Source organism: Drosophila bipectinata, chromosome 2L, assembly GCF_030179905.1.
Source record: "Drosophila bipectinata strain 14024-0381.07 chromosome 2L, DbipHiC1v2, whole genome shotgun sequence".
Taxonomy (NCBI): Eukaryota; Metazoa; Arthropoda; class Insecta; order Diptera; family Drosophilidae; genus Drosophila; species Drosophila bipectinata.
Window position 1 is genome coordinate 9,131,344 of NC_091736.1, and position 19,371 is coordinate 9,150,714.

Below are 19,371 nucleotides of genomic sequence, written 5' to 3' on the forward strand. Positions count from 1 at the left end.
TCTGGGTGTTTTTTAAATGTTTAAATACTGGAAACTTTATTGAAAAAACAAGGAAAAATAAGCCAAAGGACGAATAGCCTGTGGTTCCTCATGGCTGAGTTGGCAATGTATTCTGTAAATATAAAGAAAGGATTATGGATTAATCCTTTAAACATTCTTGACATAAACCAACCTTCAATGACAATGAACTGATTTTCGCGGGATGCAGTCTGATGGGAGTGCTGTCCGTGCTTTTTGGCTTTGTCTAAGGACGAGGTACACCTATAGTTTTTGGATAATATTGTTAAACTCCTATTGCTACTTACGGTGCACGGTGATAATGCGATCCGTCTCGCCCATCGAATTCTTGGCCCTGCACTTGTACTCTCCAAAGTCGCGTTTAGTGACTGGACGCAGAGTGATTCTCATCACAATCCGGTAGACATGATCTACCGTAACTGACTCATAGGACCCACCTTGCACTAGCTCCGAGTCCTTCAGCCAAAAGTTCACAGACGGCGGCTGCGATTCCGACACACACTCCAGCGTCAGTTTCTGTCCCAGGCCGACATAGATGGTATCGTATCGCGTCCAGATTGTGGGCGCAACTGGAATTCAAATATATTAAACTGGGCAGCATCTAACTAACTAGCTTCTACTTACAGTTCACGATCAGCATTACCCGTTTGCTCACGGTGGGCGGCACTCCGTTGAAGGCGATGCATAAGTAGGCGCCCATGTGGGATCGCTGCACCTGCCAGAGGGTCAGGTTTTGACCCTCCACGCTGTAAATTTCACGGTCATCGTCGCTTGTCAGCATAAGTGGCATGGTCTCCTCGCGGCGCCAGGTAATGGTGGGCAGAGGAACACCCGTGGCACTGCATGTCAGCGTTACATTCTGTCCGGTGGAGCGGACCACATCCTGGCTTGTCTGGTAGTCGACAATGTCAGGCGGTACCACGACGTCTAAGTAGCCCATTTGGCTTTTCATGGGATCTGTGTTGATTTGGCACATGTACCTAAGGATTATAGTTCAAGAGATAGATAAGAAGGTGTTTAAAAGTAAAACTTCCTTTTTAATTAAGTTTTGAATTTAATCAGAAATTTATGTATTACATTTTATTTTATGAAATGTATTTAAAGGATTCCAATTAATGTAGGTATAGAGATCCTTAAAAATGTATTTGGATCGGAGCATTTATATCTTAAAATCTTTAAATACATTATCTCCAAGTCGATTTTTTCGATTTTTGTTCTTAAATTTTCCTTGAAGGACATTAGCATATAGAGCTAGATTGCAATGCTGATCGTTAAGCTATATATGTACATATATAACCTATACAAAAACTTGATAGTTCTTTTCTAATACCCTATATTTATCTACCACTCTACCCCTATCTATAAGATGTAATTAACTTAAATGTTATTTTTAAAACTCACCATCCGCGATCCGACTCCTGAACATCGCGTATTTTCAGCTGCCAGATGCGGTGCTCCGTGTGGGAAATGGCAATGCGGTGGTTCTTGGTGATGACATGGTTCTGGATGCTCAGAATGGTCTGCGTGTCCACTCGCAACCAGGCCACTTTGAAGCTAACCAGGTCGTGGACGACACAAGTCAGGAGGGCATCTCGTCCCACGGGAACTGTCGAGTTGTTGATGGGACCGCTGAACTTGGGATCCGCTGGAAGGAAGATTGCACCAAAACCCAATTGGTTGACATTTATGGTTATCCTCATTACGGGACTAAATGGGGCAGACATAAGGGATGGGCGGCGGGTCAGCCGTGGGGTGGTTTATGAGGCTTGCAAATGTTAGAGACTGGCATTTGGCGCGTCCCATTTTGGGGAGTTGAGGCGCAAAAATTTAATTGAATTAAAAAAAGTGTATTTCATTTTGAATGTGTTGACTATTTACATTGGCAATCCAATTCCTAATCCACAATTATAAGCATAATTATTTAAGTTCCTTTCCACACGCATTTCTGCTTCTGTCTGCAGAATGTCAACGGCCTACCAGAAATATTTGCCAGATGCCCCAAAGTGCTGGAGATGTTTAAAATTGTCATAAATTTATGAAGGTTAACGGTTAGTCGAGGCAGCAGGATAATAATAATAATCCAACAATTAGGAAAATTAATATTTGATTAGGAATAACCTTCGGTCTAGGGAAAATTATATTTAAGAACTTAACAAGAAGGTGGTGGCTATCGTTTATTGTTTCCTTATAGAGGGTTCTACAATTTAAAAAAAATATATATTTACAAGGAAGTTAAGCTATCTGCACTCCAAACAAAATACATCTATTCTTAATCAGGATCACTTCTTGTATCCAGTGGCGGATTTAAGGAAAAAGGACCAGTGGGCAAAATTTTTTCAGGGTACATTGAAGGGTATTTTGAAGAGCCCAGAAAATTTGACAAAAAATCTTAAAAACATTTTGTTCCCAGATTTTGATGCAGATTTATGAAGAATCGATTCACAAATCGTTTAAGGTATTCCGTTTAAGAATCGGATGAATATTTCCTAAGATATGGCCTTCGCAGTGGGTCATATGGGGCTCCCCATGCATTTTGCACATTTTGAAGGGGACAGCCCAGAAAATTTGACAAAAAATCTTAAAAACATTTTGTTCCCAGATTTTGATGCAGATTTATGAAGAATCGATCCACAAATCGTTTAAGGTATTCCGTTCAAGAATCGGATGAATATTTCCTAAGATATGGCCTTCGCAGTGGGTCATATGGGGCTCCCCATGCATTCTGCACATTTTGAAGGGGACAGCCCAGAAAATTTGATAAATAATCTTAAAAACATTTTGTTCCCAGATTTTGATGCAGATTTATGAAGAATCGATCCACAAATCGTTTAAGGTATTCCGTTCAAGAATCGGATGAATATTTCCCAAGATATGGCCTTCGCAGTGGGTCATATGGGGCTCCCCATGCATTTTGCACATTTTGAGAGGGACAGCCCAGAAAATTTGACAAAAAATCTTAAAAATATTTTGTTCCCAGATTTTGATGCAGATTTATGAAGAATCGATCCACAAATCGTTTAAGGTATTCCGTTCAAGAATCGGATGAATATTTCCTAAGATATGGCCTTCGCAGTGGGTCATATGGGGCTCCCCATGCATTTTGCACATTTTGAGAGGGACAGCCGAGAAAATTTGACAAAAAATCTTAAAAATATTTTGTTCCCAGATTTTGATGCAGATTTATGAAGAATCGATTCACAAATCGTTTAAGGTATTCCGTTCAAGAATCGGATGAATATTTCCTAAGATATGGCCTTCGCAGTGCGTCATATGGGGCTCCCCATGCATTTTGCACATTTTGAAGGGGACAGCCCAGAAAAATTGACAAAAAATCTTAAAAATATTTTGTTCCCAGATTTTGATGCAGATTTATGAAGAATCGATCCACAAATCGTTTAAGGTATTCCGTTCAAGAATCGGATGAATATTTCCTAAGATATGGCCTTCGCAGTGGGTCATATGGGGCTCCCCATGCATTTTGCACATTTTGAAGGGGACAGCCCAGAAAATTTGACAAAAAATCTTAAAAATATTTTGTTCCCAGATTTTGATGCAGATTTATGAAGAATCAATCCACAAATCGTTTAAGGTATTCCGTTCAAGAATCGGATGAATATTTCCTAAGATATGGCCTTCGCAGTGGGTCATATGGGGCTCCCCATGCATTTTGCACATTTTGAAGGGGACAGCCCAGAAAATTTGACAAAAAATCTTAAAAATATTTTGTTCCCAGATTTTGATGCAGATTTATGAAGAATCGATTCACAAACCGTTTGAAGTATTCCGTTCAAGAATCGGATGAATATTTCCCAAGATATGGCCTTCGCAGTGGGTCATATGGGGCTCCCCATGCATTTTGCACATTTTGAAGGGAACAGCCCAGAAAATTTGACAAAAAATCTTAAAAATATTTTGTTCCCAGATTTTGATGCAGATTTATGAAGAATCGATCCACAAATCGTTTAAGGTATTCCGTTCAAGAATCGGATGAATATTTCCTAAGATATGGCCTTCGCAGTGGGTCATATGGGGCTCCCCATGCATTTTGCACATTTTGAAGGGGACAGCCCAGAAAATTTGACAAAAAATCTTAAAAATATTTTGTTCCCAGATTTTGATGCAGATTTATGAAGAATCAATCCACAAATCGTTTAAGGTATTCCGTTCAAGAATCGGATGAATATTTCCTAAGATATGGCCTTCGCAGTGGGTCATATGGGGCTCCCCATGCATTTTGCACATTTTGAAGGGGACAGCCCAGAAAATTTGACAAAAAATCTTAAAAATATTTTGTTCCCAGATTTTGATGCAGATTTATGAAGAATCGATTCACAAACCGTTTGAAGTATTCCGTTCAAGAATCGGATGAATATTTCCCAAGATATGGCCTTCGCAGTGGGTCATATGGGGCTCCCCATGCATTTTGCACATTTTGAAGGGAACAGCCCAGAAAATTTGACAAAAAATCTTAAAAATATTTTGTTCCCAGATTTTGATGCAGATTTATGAAGAATCGATTCACAAACCGTTTGAAGTATTCCGTTCAAGAATCGGATGAATATTTCCCAAGATATGGCCTTCGCAGTGGGTCATATGGGGCTCCCCATGCATTTTGCACATTTTGAAGGGAACAGCCCAGAAAATTTGACAAAAAATCTTAAAAATATTTTGTTCCCAGATTTTGATGCAGATTTATGAAGAATCGATTCACAAACCGTTTGAAGTATTCCGTTCAAGAATCGGATGAATATTTCCCAAGATATGGCCTTCGCAGTGGGTCATATGGGGCTCCCCATGCATTTTGCACATTTTGAAGGGGACAGCCCGGAAAATTTGACAAAAAATCTTAAAAATATTTTGTTCCCAGATTTTGATGCAGATTTATGAAGAATCGATTCACAAACCGTTTGAAGTATTCCGTTCAAGAATCGGATGAATATTTCCCAAGATATGGCCTTCGCAGTGGGTCATATGGGGCTCCCCATGCATTTTGCACATTTTGAAGGGGACAGCCCAGAAAATTTGACAAAAAATCTTAAAAATATTTTGTTCCCAGATTTTGATGCAGATTTATGAAGAATCGATTCACAAATCGTTTAAGGTATTCCGTTCAAGAATCGGATGAATATTTCCTAAGATATGGCCTTCGCAGTGGGTCATATGGGGCTCCCCATGCATTTTGCACATTTTGAAGGGGACAGCCCAGAAAATTTGACAAAAAATCTTAAAAATATTTTGTTCCCAGATTTTGATGCAGATTTATGAAGAATCGATCCACAAATCGTTTAAGGTATTCCGTTCAAGAATCGGATGAATATTTCCTAAGATATGGCCTTCGCAGTGGGTCATATGGGGCTCCCCATGCATTTTGCACATTTTGAAGGGGACAGCCCAGAAAATTTGACAAAAAATCTTAAAAATATTTTGTTCCCAGATTTTGATGCAGATTTATGAAGAATCGATTCACAAACCGTTTGAAGTATTCCGTTCAAGAATCGGATGAATATTTCCCAAGATATGGCCTTCGCAGTGGGTCATATGGGGCTCCCCATGCATTTTGCACATTTTGAAGGGGACAGCCCAGAAAATTTGACAAAAAATCTTAAAAATATTTTGTTCCCAGATTTTGATGCAGATTTATGAAGAATCGATTCACAAACCGTTTGAAGTATTCCGTTCAAGAATCGGATGAATATTTCCCAAGATATGGCCTTCGCAGTGGGTCATATGGGGCTCCCCATGCATTTTGCACATTTTGAAGGGGACAGCCCGGAAAATTTGACAAAAAATCTTAAAAATATTTTGTTCCCAGATTTTGATGCAGATTTATGAAGAATCGATTCACAAACCGTTTGAAGTATTCCGTTCAAGAATCGGATGAATATTTCCCAAGATATGGCCTTCGCAGTGGGTCATATGGGGCTCCCCATGCATTTTGCACATTTTGAAGGGGACAGCCCAGAAAATTTGACAAAAAATCTTAAAAATATTTTGTTCCCAGATTTTGATGCAGATTTATGAAGAATCGATTCACAAATCGTTTAAGGTATTCCGTTCAAGAATCGGATGAATATTTCCTAAGATATGGCCTTCGCAGTGGGTCATATGGGGCTCCCCATGCATTTTGCACATTTTGAAGGGGACAGCCCAGAAAATTTGACAAAAAATCTTAAAAATATTTTGTTCCCAGATTTTGATGCAGATTTATGAAGAATCGATCCACAAATCGTTTAAGGTATTCCGTTCAAGAATCGGATGAATATTTCCTAAGATATGGCCTTCGCAGTGGGTCATATGGGGCTCCCCATGCATTTTGCACATTTTGAAGGGGACAGCCCAGAAAATTTGACAAAAAATCTTAAAAATATTTTGTTCCCAGATTTTGATGCAGATTTATGAAGAATCGATCCACAAATCGTTTAAGGTATTCCGTTCAAGAATCGGATGAATATTTCCTAAGATATGGCCTTCGCAGTGGGTCATATGGGGCTCCCCATGCATTTTGCACATTTTGAAGGGGACAGCCCAGAAAATTTGACAAAAAATCTTAAAAATATTTTGTTCCCAGATTTTGATGCAGATTTATGAAGAATCGATTCACAAACCGTTTGAAGTATTCCGTTCAAGAATCGGATGAATATTTCCCAAGATATGGCCTTCGCAGTGGGTCATATGGGGCTCCCCATGCATTTTGCACATTTTGAAGGGGACAGCCCAGAAAATTTGACAAAAAATCTTAAAAATATTTTGTTCCCAGATTTTGATGCAGATTTATGAAGAATCGATTCACAAATCGTTTAAGGTATTCCGTTCAAGAATCGGATGAATATTTCCTAAGATATGGCCTTCGCAGTGGGTCGTATGGGGCTCCCCATGCATTTTGCACATTTTGAAGGGGACAGCCCAGAAAATTTGATAAAAAATCTTAAAAACATTTTGTTCCCAGATTTTGATGCAGATTTATGAAGAATCGATCCACAAATCGTTTAAAGTATTCCGTTCAAGAATCGGATGAATATTTCCCAAGATATGGCCTTCGCAGTGGGTCATATGGGGCTCCTCATGCATTTTGCACATTTTGAAGGGGACAGCCCAGAAAATTTGACAAAAAATCTTTAAAATATTTTGTTTCCAGATTTTGATGCAGATTTATGAAGAATCGATTCACAAATCGTTTAAAGTATTCCGTTCAAGAATCGGATGAATATTTCCCAAGATATGGCCTTCGCAGTGGGTCATATGGGGCTCCCCATGCATTTTGCACATTTTGAAGGGGACAGCCCAGAAAATTTGACAAAAAATCTTAAAAATATTTTGTTCCCAGATTTTGATGCAGATTTATGAAGAATCGATCCACAAATCGTTTAAAGTATTCCGTTTAAGAATCGGATGAATATTTCCTAAGATATGGCCTTCGCAGTGGGTCATATGGGGCTCCCCATGCATTTTGCACATTTTGAAGGGGACAGCCCAGAAAATTTGACAAAAAATCTTAAAAATATTTTGTTTCCAGATTTTGGGGCAAATTTGTGGAAAAGAAATCGAAGGTGTAACACTCAGCTCGAGGGGCCCTGATAGCCCTTCGTCGGGGGGGCCCAGTGGGCAAGCGCGCCTTTGCCCACCTGTTAAATCCGCCACTGCTTGTATCCCTGTCTATTTCCACGACAAGCTAGTCTATCAGTTTTAAAACTATCGGCTCAAAACACTACTTATTTTTTTCCTTGATATGAAAGAGTTAAGAGTAACTTTTAGAGTTTTTAAACGTTAAAAAGTTAACTTTAAAATTTAAAGTTACAATGTTGGTATCTACCAACATTTGTTCTATTTTAATTTGAATATTTGAATATTGAATATATATTTTTCTTTATTAATTTTAATTATTCATTTTCATTTTGTACCTTCTAACTGCCATATAATTTAATGATCGGAAATCTCACAATTCAACTCATAGTGTTTTTCAAGGTTGAAGGGAGAAGCTTGGGGCTTTTCTAGGAAATTTATAAGATTTATCTTAATTTCTTTTAAGACGAAACAAACTATATCCGGTACTTGGAAAACTAACATACAATACCGTTAAATAGAAACCCATCATGAGAATATACGATTCTGCTCCTCGCGGAGGAATCCTTTCTTTTTTTGTTTTAAAATTGTAATCATATGTTTTGATTTTTAATAACATATTCTTTTAAATATATTTATAATTTTTTTATTTTCTTTTGGTTATTAGAATTAAAATTTATTTTTCCCAAATCAAAACCCCATACCCCAAGGTAAAAATCAATGCAGGGATAGGGATGATGTTACTTTTCATTACTTTTGCAATCATTTTCAGTCAAGTTTGCCTACCGCAAGTTTTCAAATTCTGCCACCTTGTAACCACTAGGACTCCAACCACAAAAGCCTCAGACCACAAATAAAAGGAACGGGCCGCGCCAGGCAGGCCGGAAAAAAATAGAAATCACATCACATGCCTAACAAGTAGCATGATTTTGTGGCCAGGAGACGAGACCAGCCCCCTCACACAGCAAATACCTAAATTACAATTATGACCAAATAATAACCCGAAAAAATGCAAAAATCGAATGGAGGAGAGTGGTCTGGGGAGGGGGGAAGTGCTAGTACCTGGAAAATTGTAAAAACCTGGCTACACCTCAACAGGGACGTCTGCCCCACCATTTCAAGCCATTTGAAGCCCCCGAAACTGATTGCGTTGCGGGTGTGGGCGTGTTTCCACCAAACTAGCATCAAATTGGGGGACCCTACGACGCCAGGCCAGGCCATATAGCCTATAATTTGCGATTATGTTTGGGTCTGGGTCTGGGTCCCGGGTCCGCGGTAAGTATGCAGTGTCGGGTCCGTTTCTGGGGTTGCTCTTTTCGGCCGTTTAATGTGTGAGACGCCATTGTTTGATGTAGCCTTCGGTTGATATGGTTTCTGGAATTGTTGCTCCGGTTGTTCCTGCCGCCTACCCCCAGTTGTTGTTATTGCAATTTGGCTATTGCATGTTTGCATATTGAAACATTCCGAAGAAAGGAACTAGCTGGGCTATTTAACCATAAAACACATCCATATGTCCACTGAGAACAAAGAGGTGGCTTTCAGCTAAAAGCTTTTATGATGGATTTTAAAAAACTTAATACATGGTATAAGAACCATTTATTTTGTTTTTAAGACTCAGTGTAACATAAACCTTTTTTTTTCTGGTAATGCCTGAAAGGTAAAGCCTGATTGTATATTCGTGATGAACTTTCAAGTCGCTAAATGCCATTGTTGTTGCCAATTTTATTTAAGGAAATTGACTATGAGTTGTTAGTTGCAGTCACTCTTTTGAATGAATTTAATTTCTGATAAGGCTTAAGCAACTGCTTCCCCAAGAAATCCTTGCCAGCCCCACGCCGCTGAACTTGAAACGGAAAGTGAATGTCCTGTCTCCTGTTAGACACTCCAACTGTCTGCAGGCGAGTGCAGGCGAAGCGAATCACAATCAGCACGCAATGTCTGCCAAAAAAAAAATGAACGGCGAAATGGAAAATAACCCACTGCAGTCCCTCCTGCTACTCCCACCCAAGGAGCCGACACTTCAGCGGCAGAAACCACCGGCTACGAGGAGGAAAAAATGAAATAAAATATCGCAGAGTGCAATAGGAAGTGGGAAAGCGTCGCCTTTCCGCGACTGTCTGTCTGCCTGCCCGCTGTGCCGGGGGTGGTACGATGGGGTGGCGGGGCCGTCAGGACACCCAGGATGGCCAAGGGTGGCGTGCATCACTCCTCGAAGCTGGTGCTGCTCACTTCTCACTTTCTTATCGCACGCTGCGGTATGGCTTGCCAATATTTATGTTTATTTGCATTTGGCACATTGATTTAAACAACAAATTTTGATATATTTATCGTATTTGGCTCTCCAAAGTCAAGGAAAATTTGTTTTGATTTTTCCCTGCCCTCCCCTGCCAACTTCATGGAGCAGACCATTTTTCCGGGCGGAAGCTAACCCTCGTAACTCTTCCCCCGCACTGAGCCCTGAGCCCGCCGTCTGGGGAATATGTTGGCCACAGTTTATTCACTTATGGACTCGTTGGACTTCCGATTGCTGGCCGCCTTCCATTTTGGCCGAAGCCCCTGCTATTTATGACGCTTTCGTTAGCGCTTTTGTTTCGGCCAACTTGCACGTTAAATGGAGTCAATTAGCCGAACCTTCGAAGTTACAATTTCTGTTGCCAAAGCAGCTTGTTAGATAGTAATTAGTTTTAGTCAAATTGTTTTAGTTTATTTAAGATTTTTTAGCTTTTTTTGGTTAATTGAAACATTTATTCTACTAATCTAAGACAATATTATAATTTTTCTAAAAGGATTATTAAATTAGTGAATATATCTACCACCTACATAGCTACCTAGCTACATATACTTGCAATCAAGTTTGAATCGCATTCGATTCTAAAGGGATTCATGTGTGTATGATGTTAAAATTTGTATTTTCAATAATTTAATTGGATTTTTTTAGAAATAAAATAAATATTGCATTTGGTTATGAATTAATTAATTATTTTTAGAAAGCAAAACCTAAACACTATGCACTTGAACATTAAATGTTGATATGTACTCAATATGGTTCCCACACTGATGTAGATTTTTTTTATTATTATCATTCAATTATTTACTAACGCATTCTATTTCTATTATAGTTATATATCTCACACTCCATCCATGTTCTATCTGTTTCAACCCGAAACACTTAGTTTTATGTCCTCCTGCACTTCATATTCAATAACAATAATTCAAGAAATCATTCTTGAATTTGAATAGATCGATTTTGTCAAGGCGCCAACTTACAATTGTTCAGCTCCGAGAAGCTGGCCATGCTGCAGTAAATGCATTTCAGGAGCAGCAGCCAAATGATAGAACAGCCCATTGTAATCCACAATTTGGTTCACAGCATCAACGGGCGAGAGCAAAGTGTCAAACTTTTCTAATGCCCTCTTCCGTTTTGTTCTTTCTTTTTTGCACTTTCACTCTTAAATAGCCCAAGTTTAGTTTCCGCCGCACTAAAGCGAATTTATTTTTTCCGGTTTTTTGGTTAAGCTTTCCGCCAATTGCCGGACAGACGTCCGCACACTCTTGCAACTGGCCGCGAACTGCGGAACGGCGCTGATAATCAAGTGTCAAAATTCATATTCAAAATTCAAATGCTGCTTGGCGATGGCGATGGCGATGGCGTTGCGCATGTGTCCTGCGGCCTTGCCGTGCGATGGGTGGGCGGTAAGTGTTGCGGTTGGGCGGATGAGATGGGAGCTCGGCTGGGTGGCTAGTCGTCAAGATGCCCCGGAGGCGAAGTATCGGGGTATGCACTAGTAGATGTTTCATTCATAAAGCGCCCGCCGTAACGATTTCATATGCACGTGACACTTGTCGCAGTTGTTGCTGTTTTGGCCATTGCTCATGTCGACTGTGACATTGTGCAGGGGGAAAGTGACATTTCACCGGAAAAGGGTGCATCTCCTTGCCAACCCCACTAGCAACTCTCCCTTTCGACTGCTCCCAAGACCATTCTAATTAACCCCGAAATTCCTCACATCCCGCAACACCTTCGCCTCCTTCTGCCAAACTTTTGCAGTTTTTGCCGCGCTTGCAGTTTACCGACAGGTGTGGTTTCCACGTGTGAGCTTAGCGCGCTCGCTATTTGCGCACAATTAGCGCTTTTCAATAGCGATAACAATAATGATGGTAATAAGCCAGTTTCTTCTTGTTTTTCGGGTGTGGAAATCTTTTGCTGGCATATGCAAGTTTTCTTTACCGGGTAACGAGGAAGATGAAGACAAGAAGGACTTTCGTTTGCTTTTATTTATAAAATGAATGCCCTTTATGGAACACTTTACTCTTCAAAAGTGTACTAATAGATATAATAATAATAATAATTTAATACTTTCTTGAACCATACAATCTATAGGTAGGGTTTTTGTTACTTTAAGGTAAAACAATAAATGATAACATGGATAAAATTAAATATTATTGATAAAACTTGAAGTTTGTATTTATCAGAATTAAGAATTTAAATCAGAATTGATTTAAAATCGTTACGCTCACAAATATATTTCGATTTTGAAAATACGTTAAGAAGCAATGAGCTTTTGTCATGACGTACTTTGCAACGTTGCCAGATAGTATTTAATTTGAAGGTTTCAGAGGCTGGTTACCATAAATTTTTGGCCTACAACTTAAATAAAATAAATAAATAATGACACAAAATATAAATGTTTCCTAATTAATTTTATAATTCGTCCATTCTAATTATATTATATTCTAATTGGCAGAGTAGTGTTGCCAACTATCGGAATATATATAAATAGCTAGAATTTCAAGCTATCCATATCTACCAATAAAATAGCTAAATGCGTATCTGGTACGCTCTTGTTTTCGCGCAATTTTTATTTACGAAAACAGCGGCAGCAAAATGTCCCTCAAAAAGGCTTTGGAAGATTGTCTTATTGATTTCGACCGCCGTATCATGGTGACCGACCTACTGGAGGAGTACAAACTGCCCTACAAGGAGGTCAACAAGACCCTGGAAGAGTACATCAAGAAACAGGAACCGGCAACGAAATTCGAAAAGAGGTTCTTGGTGCATGGAAAGCGGAGTTCAGAAGGATCTGAAGCCGGATCAGACGACGAGGTGTATACTGTGGTGCAGGAGAGCAAACTGCAGGACTGGCTATCCAAGCTGAAGGATGCGCAGTCCCAGCTGTACAGCGTGGAAATAGCCGGGGGCTCCAAGTCGCCTGCCACCATATTCCAGCCCATGCAGTATCTGGAGGTCAAACTGGGGAAGGTGGAGCAGCGTGCTGGTGTAAACGGAGTCGACAAGCCTGCCCCAGCAACAAATGGTGTTCACAAGACGTCCTCCCTAACCAATGGTGTGAAAAATGAGGACTCAAAGGCTTCGGTTAAGCAGGAGACATCCAAGGTGTCAGTCAAATCGGAGCCATCCAAGTCGTCAGTCAAATCGGAGCCAGTGAAAGTCTCACCAGAGTCCAAGAAGACCTCACCCAAAGAGCAGGCCTCGAGCTCCAAAGGAGGAGCAGCCAAAAAGGGCAGCATCAGTAGTTTCTTCACAGCAGCCCCGGCGGGCAACAAGCAGAAGGATGTTAAGGCTACCCCCAGCAAGGCATCAAACACCATGGACAACTTCTTCAAGAAGCAGCCAGCAGGATCAAAGAAGTCTCCACCCGCGCAGAACGAAACTGCTGCTGCCAAGCAAAAAGAGCCGTCGCCCAAAAACAAAAAGAAATCAGCATCCCCCACCAAGAAGCAAACTCCAGCCAACACTTCCGTCCAACTGTTCGACGAGGAGAGCGCCGAGTCCTCCGACGAGGAGGAGAAACTGGATAAAATGCGGCGCAAGGTGATTGGCTCAGAGGATGAGTCCGATAAGGAGAAGCCCATGACATCCAAGCGGAGACGCATCAGCGATTCGGAAGACGAGGAACAGCCTCCCAAAAAGGCAGCGGAGAAAGAGCCCATCACTGTAGCCGACGAGTCCATGGACACGGAGCCGGCTAACGAAACCTATTTGGATGATGAGGGATTCGTGATTACCCAGCGCAAGCCCGCCAAAGGCCAGCCGGCTAAGAAGAAGCCCTCTCCCAAGGCAGCAGCCCCGGCGTCTAAGAAGAAGTCCCCGCCTTCAGCGGCCAAGGGTGGAAAAGAAGCAACCAAAACCAAGCAAGCTGGCATCATGAACTTCTTCCAGAAGAAGTAATCCCAGGCATGAAATAGAATGTTATATAAGTTAAGGTTAAGCATCCCAGTAAAAGGTCTGAACAGTTGTTGTTAAAAAGAATTTTTATTGCATTTGTTTATAGCTACTAGAAGTTGGTTTAAGTATCTTGTTGTAATTTGTAGTTGGTATTTATATTCGTCGCGTGTGTGATTCTGTGTGTCCACATGTGGGTGTGTCGATGTGAGATCGGCCTGGTCTTTGCGTTATCAGTGCATTTTGTGGTCGAATATTTTCGTTATCTTTTATTCGTCGTAATCCAAAACACTTTTAAAAAATTAAGGCGAGGTTTGAAAAACATTTTGTTCGTTAAATACAATTCAAATATTAATTAATTTAAATTGTTCTTCTGTCTGTTTGTTTCTGCAGCGATTGCGTTTGATTCCTATCTGATTTTTAAGCATTAAAAGCTTACAGTCAGGCTGCCCATTGGCAAGCAAATACATATGTCTGTGATTGAGGGATTTCTTTGGATTCATTTCGGGGGTTCTCCGGTCGGTGTGTACATAATTTAATCGTTTTGTGTAATGCAAACAATCGGGATTGGTGTCTAAGCTTAGGTAGAAGCTTCTCAGAAGCTAAAATAATGCTTATAATTAGAGTTGCATTGGTTTATCTATTTTGTTTACTTAATAAATCCGGTGGGGCTGCTCACTGCGCGCCTGAGATGTTTGGTGTTTGGTGTTGATGTTCCGGGTTAGGCCTACAATTTAACTAAATTTAAAAAAGCGATCAGCGGGCAGCCCCAGGGAAGTTGCAGCTTTAGCATTTGGTTGATTCATAAATATTGCTCGCAATGCAAAATGAAAAAGTCATTTGCCATCTTAATCAATCAATCAATCGATCAGTAATTAATCAGTTAATCATTTCCTAGGTGTGATATGAACAAAATGTGCATGATATGACTCCTACTAGTACAATAATATGTATGATCGTTTTGATTCCTCGTCTGATTCTGACTTAATCACCTAAATGAATGTAACATTCGTTTCGTACAATTTAATATCTCAGCACCATTTTTTTTAATAATAGCACAAAGTACGCTTGCATGTATGTATGTAATGTATCTCTCGCATGGGTTCAACAATAGAATTTTCCTAAATTTTCGGTTTTTCGGTTTTTTGTGTTATTTTGTATTCTCTACAGAGTAAAACAGATCTAAGTATTTTTGAGTGGCTCGCTCTCCATCGATTTACTTTCTAAACTTGCGTATCTACGACACTTCCATAGGACTCTTCAGCAAATTTGGGCGCAATATAATCCTCGTAGTAGTTGATGAATATATCCTTGAACTCGTCCGCTATGAACTCCAAAGCGTTAAGCATTTGCATTAGCTCCCTATCGTTGCACTTGTAGTTGCTCAGCGCCATCACGTCCCAGAAGTAGGCGAAGTACTTCACGTACTCGATCGACTGCCCGCCGTACTGAGCCACTACGCTGGGGAGTACGGCTCGCATGATGGAGCCCAGCTTGTTGAATTCCCAGTCGTCCAGCACGGTGGCACCCTCTATTTGGGGTTTCGTTCAAGAGTTTAGAGTTTAGGGAGCGGACAGAGAAAGGTAGTTTATAAAGAGATAGTTTATAAGAAAGCAGGGGGGGAATGATTGAGTTATGACCCTAATGCCAAAATATACCTCGAAAATATATTAAATTTAAGGATTAACAATAAAGATAAACAAAATAGCATCTCAAGTGGGGTGGAAAAGTGCTGAACCAAGTGGGAACAGTGAGCTGGCAATGAGTACACATTTAATGAGATCTCCTGATGCCCTTCCAGGTAGAGACCATACTCACCTCTGTGCACCATGAGGCACTGCTCCACCAGCAGCCTGGCCAGCGCCACCTTGCACTCGTGCAGATCCATCAGGTGTCCCTCGGCCCGTTCGATGGCCGCGTACAGCTTGCAGCGCTCCTCGATCAGCTCGCAATCGATGAGCGAGGTGTGGAACGCCCAGAACCACTCCAGTTTCTGGGCCTCGCCACAGTGGGGACACACTATGAGCTCGGCGCCATTGCATTCAGGCTGGGTGTAGTCCTCGGATAACCACCAACGCAGATTGGGGGCATGTGGCAGAGCGTCGGGTGTGAAGACTTCCATGCACTTGGGGTTATCACAACGGTAGCGATGGAACTTGTGCTGCATGAGTACAATTTAAATAATAGTTAGTTCCAGAAAGAACAAGTTATATGATGCAGTTTCCCTGACTTACGAACTGATCATCCGCGTGCGAAAGCTGACAGGCATTGCAGTGACACCTGATGCCGCGATCCTTGAGCTGTCGGCTGCGCTCCTCCCGGCGCAGCTGCTGGTAGTTGCCACTGGCGAAACAGTTGTATATGCCGGAGCCCGCTGGCAGATCGAGCAGAGCCAGCGCTGTCATCTTGCGGCCAGACAACTTGGCGCAGATCGTCGAGGAGCAGCTGTGTCGGCACAGACTCAAAGTATCTGGATAGACGGCATACGAGACGACGGCCACCTCGCCGGCAAGCAGATGTAGGTGGCCCTCTTGGAGGCGCATGGGCGAAGCCCACAGCTGGAACTCGTTCAGAGGTGAGAAGACGTGCGGATCCGCGGGCATAACGAAGGATCGGCAAAGGGTAAGCGATCTGTGGCGCAGTTGACCCATGTGACGCATTAGGAGCGCGGCACAGAGCAGCTCCCACTCGGCGTTCGACATCCGGGAGGCTGACGGCAGGCTCTTCTCCAACTGCTCGAAAAAGGTGGTGCACTTGCTGAGGTATATGGCCAGGACATGGGAAGCCAGGGCCAGAGCTATCGCCGTTTCCGAGGCATGCTCCTCCCTCAGTCGCTCCAGACGAAGAACGGCACTGTACGCGATGTCCTGTCGCTCCACCAATCCCCCGTTGATGGCTGACCAGAGCTTGCTGAGCGTCGGTTTCTTTCGGCAGTGAGCCAACATCTCTGGCAGTCCTGTTATGAGCATCCGAAGGGCCAGTTGCAGAAGGCGTGGCATCCCAAACACCTCGCCAAAGGACTCGAACAACTCGATCTGGTGGCCGAAGCACTCCACAGCATGAATCGCAGCATGCTTGAAGCGGCACTGGCGGGAGCAGTAGACCACCAGGCGGTTGGAACAGTAAATGCAGGGGAAGGGAATGAACTGGGTGATCCCGCAATGGTCGCACACCCGGCAGTTGCCGCTGGGCACCATGGCCACAGCCTCGGACTCGAAGATCAGCGCGTTCTTGGCCACGGCTCGGGTGGTATGCAGTGATGACGAGTTATCCAGCCATGCTCTGTGGAAAAATTGGGTATTTTAATACAAAATTCCTGTAGCTTCAAATGACACTCACATTTCGAATGCTTTCGAGTCGTTGGTGTCCAAATCGTCGCCCGTTTGCACGGCCATCTCGAAGCGTTCCACCTTGAGGACCTCGCACTGGTGCCAGAGCTCGTGGGTACGCGTCTCGAAGACCTGGTTCAGTTCTACGTGCAGAAGCTCATGCAGATGCTCCTCGCAGAGCGCAAAGTTGCGCAGTTTTAAGGCACAGGCGGCTTGGCGCAGCTTAATCAATGGCAAATATTCCTCCGGATAGCCCAGATCCAGGGCGCATAGGCAGTCGTCATAGGATTCCTAAAATATGATATTATATTAATGTTTAAATGGTTAGACCTACGGCCGAAAGAAACTACATATATCATGACAGGAAAGAAATATGTATATCGCCGACTTACCGCATAAAGGCCGCAGTCGTAGAGCACTAGGGAGCGGTTGGCATGGGCCAGAGCGGCGGCCAGCGTATTCCGGGCGGGGGCCAGGAATATGGCCTCCGTGAAGAGATCGCTGGCCTTGAGCGGATGCTTCTCCTTGCGGTACGAATCGTTTCCGGCCTCGCGCAGGCGACGCGACTCCTCCTCGGACTTGAAGTGGCCCGTCTGGTGGCGTAGATGTTGAAACCATTTGAGTACGTGGGTTCTGTGCAATTATGGGAAAGGAGGGCGGCTTAATTATTCACGGCAAATGTCAAAACGAAGTGACCCAAATTCTGAATTCGACAGCAAACAATGCTGCTTAACTGAAACGTACGAATGCATGCAATCAAAAGCCACGACCAGGGGTGATAAATCAACGCCCACCACCCAGTCACCCAACCACCCAGCCACCCAGTTACCTAGCCTAGTGGTCTAGGTTGCCACCTGGTCAGCCACCCACCGACTGTCGGCTACCACTCACTCACACGATAACTTGGAAAATTTACAAAACCAATTTTCTGAGGCTTATTGGCAGATTAGCATAGCCACTCAAATTAAATTAATTTCATTGGGGATTATGAATTTGCATAATTGCTCGTTTGTCCTTCACTGGTTTCTAACCTATTTTTGGTTCCAATAATACTCATTTAACAAAAAAAATTGTCGGTTTCAATTTTTTTTACTGTCGGTTGGAAACGAATAAAAAGTGAAAGTGAAAAGTTTTTTGTGTGGCCTATAGATATTCAAGGATATATATATGTATCCTTTTACCCACAACACACTAGTTTAAGGCATTTTTTGTTTTACCTAAAATCCAGCAGCGGCTCCTTGGTCGTTGCTGTTGTTGCCGCTGTGGTTGTGGTTGGGGAGGAGAGACTCAAACCGCCCACCGCCCCCATCAGGTCGTCATCCTCCTCGGGATTCTCCGGGCGGGAGAGTGGCGCCGACGAGGTGCTCGCCCCAATGTCGACATCCTCCAGCTCCCGGCTCAGCTTCTGACGCTGGACGGGGGTCAGGAGCAGGAGCAGTTGCAGCTCATCCTTGTATATCAGCTCGTCCGGGTTGAGTTGCTTCAGTTGCTGGTTAATCAGCTCACCAAGCGTTGGAGTGGGAGTTGAAGCAGGAACTGGAACAGGAGCGGTGGATGAGGAAGAAGCAGAGGCGGCAGCAGCAGCAGCGGCGGCGGAAGCGGAAGCGAGGGCGGCTTTGTTGTTCACACGCGCAGAGGAAGAGGAAGAGGCCATCACTTGGTGCCTTGTTGTTGCTTCGGACTCGCTTTTTTCGGGTTTCGCGCACTCGATCCGTTTAGTTGGGCATTTTGTCACTGCGACCGCAGTCTCGGCAATTTATTAGCTATCATTCGTTTGCACAACTCCCCGACATCATTGGCTAATAACATTTGCTAAACTTAAGCGAATTCCTGCACGTTGTGCCCACCATATTGATTTTTTAAACATTGCCTGTGCGTTGGTGGTGGGTTGTTTCTAACGGTTACATCGTGGGGTCAATCGATAGTCACGATACCGTTATTTTCTGGGTGGCGCTCTGCCCTTTTTAGTATGTTTATACGGGGACTGTTTATTTTTAAGTTTTCACAACGTGTTTTATTATAAAATCTACATAAGATGATTATTTAGTCATTTTCGGAAATCCTTCAATGACTCTCTTTTAAGAAGAAGCAAAAGTACTAGATTGTTTGATTTTTAATAACTTTCAGTATGAAGAATCTATTGAGAAGAGTTAAACCCTTCGTTAGAAAAAAGCCCTAAACCGATTAAATTCCTTATTATTACCTAAGCTACAAAATAAATGATTAAAATTCCAACAAGTGTCTGTTTTAAAATTCTGTCGCCCCACTACCGATATATAC

The 19,371-nt window shown here is 42.5% G+C and overlaps 3 protein-coding genes across 4 annotated transcripts; 1 reads left to right on the top strand and 2 right to left on the bottom strand.

Moving 5' to 3' along the window:
• Positions 1 to 10: 10 nt before the first annotated feature.
• On the bottom strand, positions 11 to 11,475 carry DIP-iota (Dpr-interacting protein iota). Its single transcript, XM_017243516.3, has 6 exons — positions 10,846 to 11,475; positions 1,420 to 1,663; positions 643 to 998; positions 306 to 587; positions 173 to 244; positions 11 to 112 (listed from the first exon to the last, which is right to left on the bottom strand). Exons 1-6 carry the CDS (start codon positions 10,922 to 10,924, stop codon positions 21 to 23), a joined length of 1,125 nt encoding a protein of 374 aa, XP_017099005.3. The 5' UTR covers positions 10,925 to 11,475; the 3' UTR covers positions 11 to 20.
• A 910-nt stretch (positions 11,476 to 12,385) lies between these two features.
• Positions 12,386 to 13,849, top strand: PolD3 (DNA polymerase delta subunit 3). Its single transcript, XM_017243758.3, has one exon. The coding sequence runs from the start codon at positions 12,464 to 12,466 to the stop codon at positions 13,766 to 13,768; it is 1,305 nt and encodes a 434-aa protein (XP_017099247.2). The 5' UTR covers positions 12,386 to 12,463; the 3' UTR covers positions 13,769 to 13,849.
• A 434-nt stretch (positions 13,850 to 14,283) lies between these two features.
• On the bottom strand, positions 14,284 to 19,079 carry dao (down and out). Of its 2 annotated transcripts, none has more exons than XM_017243757.3 (6): positions 18,309 to 19,077; positions 17,484 to 17,724; positions 17,102 to 17,382; positions 15,997 to 17,044; positions 15,581 to 15,923; positions 14,284 to 15,293 (listed from the first exon to the last, which is right to left on the bottom strand). In XM_017243757.3, the coding sequence occupies exons 1-6, from the start codon at positions 18,743 to 18,745 to the stop codon at positions 14,986 to 14,988; spliced, it is 2,658 nt and encodes an 885-aa protein (XP_017099246.3). In that variant the 5' UTR covers positions 18,746 to 19,077; the 3' UTR covers positions 14,284 to 14,985. The 2 variants fall into 2 exon arrangements, with proteins under 2 accessions (XP_017099246.3, XP_043068542.2); XM_043212607.2 differs by having other exon boundaries at positions 15,151 to 15,517; positions 18,309 to 19,079.
• Between the last annotated feature and the right edge of the window lie 292 nt (positions 19,080 to 19,371).